The sequence below is a fragment of the Microtus oregoni genome, unplaced genomic scaffold (genome assembly GCF_018167655.1).
Source record: "Microtus oregoni isolate MIOR12 unplaced genomic scaffold, Mior012 000017F_ref0000208, whole genome shotgun sequence".
Classification (NCBI taxonomy): domain Eukaryota; kingdom Metazoa; phylum Chordata; class Mammalia; order Rodentia; family Cricetidae; genus Microtus; species Microtus oregoni.
Genome location: NW_024543076.1, coordinates 20,348,077 through 20,355,188, shown reverse-complemented (window position 1 = coordinate 20,355,188; position 7,112 = coordinate 20,348,077). Strand labels below are relative to the sequence as shown.

Here is a 7,112-nt window from a genome sequence, read left to right as displayed (position 1 = left end):
AAATTGGCTAGGCACAACCAATCTACTTCACTTAATCAAATAGGCTAAGAACTCTAATCGTTTTTACAACTGCGGTCTGGGAGAAATACTATTAATTTGGAAACTTAGTTTCTTGTTGGTGGGCTTTAAAAACTTATGGGTCAGTCACAATGTTTTTTTTATGGGTCAATTTCATTCTTTCTAAATAATTACAATTAGTATCAGAGAAATCCATTCGGAAATGAAATGGAAGGAAAAGAATAGAGGTGGGGGACTACGAGGAGCAGGATTCGGTGTTCCTTTTTGAAGACGTCAAATTAGTAGTAAGAAAGGCGTGGTAGTAAGTAAGTAGTGGAACTAACTGCACCAGGCAAGAAACAGGAAAATAAAAGTTGTCAAAATGGAAAAGCCGCTAAGAACAAAGATTCTTTATTTTCTCATCTCAAAAGCAGAGCCAGGGAAGTGCAGAACCTTGATCCTCTACGCTGACCTTTGCTTGCTCAAGCTGGCATTTTGCAACCGTGCGGTCACTTGGGCTGAAAGCCTTCAGCGGGAGCGTCCCTGACAACGCCAACACGCACCTCTGCGGCTGGCGGCTGCACCCAGCGTGTGTCCTCCCCGCCGCCAGGGGGCGCCGAGCGCGTCCTCATCGGTTTCCCAGCGCCTGACCCTAGGCGTGCGCGCGCTCCGGGCGCACAGAGGTCACCCGCGCCGGCGGCTCCCCACGTGCGCGGAGAGTCCGGGGCTGCAGGATGTAGAGATGGGGGCTCGCGTGAGCCGCGCCTTCAGGAACTTCAACCTGGAGAACCGAGCCGAGCGGGAGATCAGCAAGATGAAGCCCTCCACGGCTCCCAAGCACCCTTCCACCCGCGACCTCCTGCAGGAGCAGCTGAGTCGTGAGTGCCGCTCCTCCCTCCCAGGCCTCCAGTGACATTGAGGTCGTCCCCGCGCTGGGTCGGGTGGCAGCGGCTGGGTTCCCGGCGCTCGGGCTAGCGCAGGCTCCCGCCCGGGGTCTGCGCTGGGTGCACGCCTCGCCTAGCGTTTTCCCGCAGCTGTCTAGATGATTGTTTCTTTTTAAAAAATTGCCTTACGTGTTTACGGGTTTCTAGAAAAGCTTATGGCCTTTTTCCCCCCCCTTTCTTTAGAGCATCCAGAAATCAAAGAAGAAGTTTCTAGGAAAGATAACAAGCTGTTGTCATTACTAAAAGATGTATATGTCGACTCCAAAGATCCGGTGACGTCCTTGCCGGTAACGTATGCTTTAATTAAGCAAACTGTTCATTTGGAGGAAGTGATCGAGGAAAACAGGGCAACCAGTGAAGTATAGTGCCAAGAGTGTGTGTGGCGGGGAGGGCGTGTCAGTGGGGAGCCCTGCGATTGAGATGTAGGACTTTGGCTCATTGGTGTATAGGGAGTGCCGAAAGACCCGGGAATGAATCGATTGCTTGCACCTGTGTGGACGGTTTATTGCGGAAGTTGAAAGATTTGGTTACCCTACTTTGGTATAGGGTACTTTTAGCAATTAGTCAGAGTGACCAAAAAAATGACTTTTTAGAGCTCTTTTCATGTGTATAAGTTAAGATGTTCCTACGTTAACGACAGCGTCTGGTGGGGGCATGTTTGTATTTTTAAGGGTGTGTCTGGACAGGATATGTAATTATATGTAAGTTCATGTAATATGCTGGAATGGTAGGCACATCCTAGTGATCCTTGGTCGGCGGGCATAGCTACACAGCTACAGTGTTATTACACGCCCTGGAAGAGTAGGGACTGCTTTTAGGGAAGTGACATTTAAACCCGGGCCTGGAATTTGAATTGAAGTTGGAATCAGGGAGGTGACCATTTGATCGAGGTGCAGAGTTAGATGGGGAGGTGTCAGCTACAACTCTCAAAGTTATTTGCATTCTAAAATTTAGTTAGCACCAAATTCTCACTTAATGATGGCAGTACTATGGTATTTTTTTAAGCTGATGCTGAGCAGTACTTAGAAATACTGAGGCAGAGGCAGGCGGATCTCTGTGAGTTCGAGGCCAGCCTGGTCTACAAGAGATAGTTCCAGGACAGAAACCAAAAGCTACGGAGAAACCCTGTCTCGAAAAATCCAAAAAAAAAAAAAAAAAAAAAAGAAAGAAATACTGTTTCTCATTTATACTAAGCAGAAATTATTGTGATCTTAGGTAAATATATTTATTTGATATTATATTCGGTGTTTTGTGTGTAGAAGAGATCAGTTTAACCTCTTCAAATAGATGCCAGTCACCTAATACATAATTAATTTATTAATTCCTTTCCTTACTTCTGCTGATAGACTTTCTACTGCTGTTTGGTTTTGCTTCTTACCACTAGACCCATACTATCTCAGTTAATAGACCATCATAATACATCCTGGTGACTGATATGACCTTGTCTTCTTGTCTCTTCTCCAGTTATTTTCTTCTAAATGACCTTGGAATCAGAGTCTTAGTGTCTTTAGTAAGTTTTGTTTAGATTGTATTACAACTAGATTAAGGAATCACAGGTTAACTAGAAAAAGATTAACTTTTAATTAAACATTAATTCAAAGGTTAACATCTTTTAATTGTTGAGTCTTTGAGGAAGACAGGAAAGTTGTTTCTAGTCAGTAGAATTTTTAAGCCTCCTATTTTAGCATATGGGAAAATGAATGATTTTTGTTTTGTAGCTACCCACATTACTAGTTAATATTTTTGCTAGGAATTAGTTTTTCAGCTTTTTTCTTAATATTTTATATCTCTGGAATTTATAATTTTCTCTGCCTTTCTACTAAATGAAAAGAGGCTGTTTACTTTTATTAAAGTTTTTTTTTTTTTTTTTTTTTTGGTGTTAGGGGATTACTATGAAATACTGAAGGAAAAGGAAAATCTCCACGTATGGAGTGGAAGGTGGATCTTCCTGGTTTTGGAAGATGAGAGACACTTTGAGATTTAGGAAGTGAAAGATTGGGGGTGAGTGCCTGAGGCTCAAGTGGGGATACAAAGGCAGAATTCTGTGGAGACTGGTTACAGTGTACATGGTTAGGGGAAAGTGAGGGGTGCATTTGGATAATGCCTGGATCATGAAACTATATGCCAGGCAACTTTAGTTTTATCAGGAGGGCTTTGGAGAGTCATTGAAGAGTTTAATGTGGAAAAAAAGTGGTGTTCAATTTGAGAGTGAACTAGGAGGGAACAGAATTGTCTAGTTAGAGGAAACCTGCTAGATGTCTTTTATTTTTTTAAATTTATTTATTTATTAAAGATTTCTGTCTCTTCCCCGCCACTGCCTCCCATTTCCCTCCCCCTCCCCCAATCAAGTCCCCCTCCCTAGTCAGCCCAAAGAACAATCTGGCCTGGGTTTGAAAAAACCTGGGATAAAACCTGACTCGCTGAACATAGCGGACAATGAGGACTACTGAGAACTCAAGAACAATGGCAATGGGTTTTTGATCCTACTGCACGTACTGGCTTTGTGGGAGCCTAGGCAGTTTGGATGCTCACCTTACTAGACCTGGATGGAGGTGGGTGGTCCTTGGACTTCCCACAGGGCAGGGAACCCTGATTAGATGTCTTTTAATAGTTCCTTCCAGTGGCACTGCCATGGTGTAGGTGGTTTAGTGGAGTAGAGGATGGGAGAATGGGATCAAGAGAGACTTGGGAGCTGTTATGAACAGTGTCTGTTCATACATCAGACAGTTTTAAGCATAGACTTGGAAGCAGGCAGATTGGTAGGTTCAGTGTTAGACACCCTGGAGTTGAGGTGTATACAGGTCCAAGTAGAGGTGCCCATTAGGCATTTGGGATTCGGGGCTTAAGTATCCAAAGAAAGGTCTTAGTTTGGGGCCAGAGATTTTGACATCATTACATGTGGGCTATAATGGGAGGTAGGGAGTAGGTGAAGATCCAGAAGTTCAGGGCTACAGCATTCATGACACCCTGCCACCAAAATACAAAGTTAAAGACAAAGAAGATGTAGTTGGAACTTAATGAGCAGCAGAAGGGACAAGAGCCACAAAGAAAACAGAAGTACAGATGGAAAACTGGGAACGATTCAGCATGGAAGCTGAGGGCAGGGACCTTGGCAGTTACAGGTAGATTTGTACATTATAGTCAGCAGTGTCAGGTGTGGTAAGTTCTGAAGAGTTCCTCAGAATAAAGCCACTGGGGTCGTTAGCGCAGATTTATGATTTAAGCTTTAACCAATTACAGGACTGATTTAAAGAGGTGTTGGCTTTGGGTCTGGGGGTTTTAAAAAGGTTGTTGACCAAGAAGTGGTGTAGGCAGGTGTAATTGAAGGCGAAAAGAAGAAGGGAATGCCTAGAGCAGCTTAGGTAATTAGCTCTGATAAAACTGGCCTGAAACAACTTGCGAGGAAAAGGATTATTTCACCTGACATCTAGGTAACAGCTCTTCAGTGATGGCAGGATGGAAAAGCTTTCAAGTAAGTTGTTCCAGCCCTTTTAGGGTGCTGCTCTTCTGAAACGGGTGTCATTTTCATCTAACCAACCCCCATTCGTTTAATATACAAGCTGCGGTTTCCTTACCTGACCTGCTCAGGACCAGAAGTCTTACAGATCTGATTTTGGGATATTTGCAGTACATTATGAAGCATCTTTGTGGTAGTATCCAATTTTAATCATGCGGTTCATTTATATTTCATGTACCACTTAGAAAGCCTGAAGGCAAGTTGAGGGGTTGTTCTGAGTGGACTTGTATTTTGACTGCTGGTCATCCTAGCAGTTAGATGTGGAGTTTTCTTGGGCATCTCAGTTCAGAAGGTTTGGAATTTAGAGCATGTGGTGCTCATAATACTCACTGGAGGTGAGTAAATGGCATGTATTCATTCAGTTTAATTTTACATAGCTTTTCTTAGTTATGGCAAGCTATAGTTAGGAAAGACACTACAGTGAGAAAATACAGTTGAGGAAGTGTGAACATGTTTATCTGAAAAGAAACAGTACAGACCTAAGAATCACGGGAAATGTAAAATGTAAATCTTCTATCCTAAAGTTCTTTTGTTGTTGTTGTTACTAGGTAAAAGATGCCGGAGTGCGGCTGCAGGAACCGAAGGAGTTCAGACTGCCGATAGGACAGCAATTCGATAAGAATGTCATGGACATTCCCAAAGGCAAAGTTTCTGTTGTAGAAGCGTTGACACTTCTCAATAACCATAAACTTTCTCCAGAAACATGGACTGCCGAGAAAATTGCCCAAGAGTACCATTTAGAACTGAAAGATGTAAATTCCGTTCTGAAATATTTTGTTACTTTTGAAGTCAAAATCTTTCCTCCGGAAGACAGGAAAGCAATACCATCAAAATGAAGGAATCATAAAACAGCTGCCTGTGTGTCCTCCATGCACGGTGTCCTGGTTCAGTGTATTAAATTACACAAGTTACTGTGAACCCAGTGCCTGCTTCCAGCGCTCTTTGACCTCTTCAGGATTGTTCAGAGAATGTTCTTTTTTTTTTTAAAAAAACTTTATGTATGTATAATTCCTGCATATATGTCAGCATGACCAATCCTACGTATAAATTTATTACAAGTAAGAGGTAATGTGTCATTTTAGACTCATCAGCTTTTAAATTAATCATGTGGCCCAAATCATTTAATACTAAGTTTCACTTTCCAGTTTAGGATGGTTTGTTCTTTGTAGGAGACACTGAAAGCTGGAGCCGTCCTACCCCTGTAAGACTGGCATTTTGTTGGGGAAAGAGATTCTCAGCGGTGAGACACGGTGACCATTTCCCAAATACACTGAATACAAAAGTAGAAAATGCATATTACCACCTTGAGAATAAACATCCATAGAATTTGTTATGGTTTGAATTGGTTTTAAGTATGAAATAACTTTTTAGAACAATTGGTGGCATCTGTAACATGTCAACAGTCTCTTTTGACCAGAAGAGGTTACTTTAAGAGCTTTCGGAGAGACAGGCAGTACCTACGACTATTAGAACAAGTAACTTCCACCAATCCAGAAGTAAGAGAACTATGTAAGGAACAGTTTAAAAGGATCTAAATCTCATGATCAAACATACCTGTTTTCGTTCTAGGAGAAAAAGTAGCAAACAGAAGTATAAACTAATAGTCCCCAAAGGGACCTGGGAAGTTACTGGTTCATTCATCTTAACGCAGGAGCATAGCACACTCCAGTAATAGAATCTCAAACGAGGTACTATGACATGTTTTACCTGTGGGTTCTTGGCTGTATTGTTTGGCCTCTCTGTAATTGATTTTTCTATAAAAGCTTAATGCTGCCTTGTGTAAATTCCAGGACAGTAGTGAAGATAAATGACAAAGGACCAAGCAAATACAAATTCTTATAGTTAAAGTAGGTGTCTAAAGAACATATGACTGAATTGTGAAGTCAGAATTTAGATTTTTAAAGTCTTACTAGTATTTTTATTTATTATGCCAAAAAGGAACACATTTCAAAAGGACAGAATGGAGTTGGACTTGGGATTGTCCATATGCTTTCAAGGGAATACAGATAGATTTCACTCTAGAGTCGCTGGAAATGATGTGGAAGTTGAGAGGGATTCAGCATGGTGATGGAATGAGGCAGGTGTGAAAAGACAGGAAATGAATGGGAAGTTTGTGAGCTTTCTTCAGATGTAGTACCAGGGAATGAACTATCCCTGGTTATTTGTGGTTCATATGGAAGTTTAAGAGAACACACTAATTCTGATCAGTGCAAAATTACATCTGAAAACTCAATCAGTTAAAACCATCGTCCTTTAATTTGGAATGAATTACTTTGAATCACTAGTACTACTTCATACTCATTTTTCCCGTGTGGTTCGGCAGATGTAAATGTGGCTTCTGTTGTATGGAATCACACAATAAAAATACTTCCATTTTACACGGTTCTGCTTTTTGCTTCCTGTAGAACACTGGAATGGCAATGTCACAGTGGTTGCATGGATTTCACATTTGGGACAATGGGGTTTAGATTTCAGTTCCATTACTAGCTGTGTCTGAGTTGTCCTCGACCCCAAGACCAGCAATTGCACATGTTTGAAGAGCGGTTTATGTGCCAGGCACTAATCTGGGTGCTTGCATGTATTAATTTGACTAACATTTACCACAGGCATGAAGTTAAGAATGTTTTCCTGCGAAAGCTGCAGCTCAGCAAACT

General features: G+C 41.9%; 1 protein-coding gene across 1 annotated transcript; it reads left to right on the top strand.

Annotated features, from left to right (window-relative positions):
• The first annotated feature begins 653 nt into the window (after positions 1–653).
• On the top strand, positions 654–6,836 carry Ndufaf4 (NADH:ubiquinone oxidoreductase complex assembly factor 4). Its single transcript, XM_041667755.1, has 3 exons — positions 654–875; positions 1,125–1,228; positions 5,007–6,836. Exons 1-3 carry the CDS (start codon positions 740–742, stop codon positions 5,292–5,294), a joined length of 528 nt encoding a protein of 175 aa, XP_041523689.1. The 5' UTR covers positions 654–739; the 3' UTR covers positions 5,295–6,836.
• The last annotated feature ends 276 nt before the right edge of the window (positions 6,837–7,112 follow it).

Bases quoted from the DNA above. Each gene is read 5' to 3' on its own strand.
- Ndufaf4 (XM_041667755.1), top strand. From the start codon at position 740: ATGGGGGCTCGCGTGAGCCGCGCCTTCAGGAACTTCAACCTGGAGAAC. The intron at 876-1,124 runs GTGAGTGCCGCT...CCCTTTCTTTAG, and splicing joins CCTGCAGGAGCAGCTGAGTC to AGCATCCAGAAATCAAAGAA. The intron at 1,229-5,006 runs GTAACGTATGCT...TGTTGTTACTAG, and splicing joins ATCCGGTGACGTCCTTGCCG to GTAAAAGATGCCGGAGTGCG.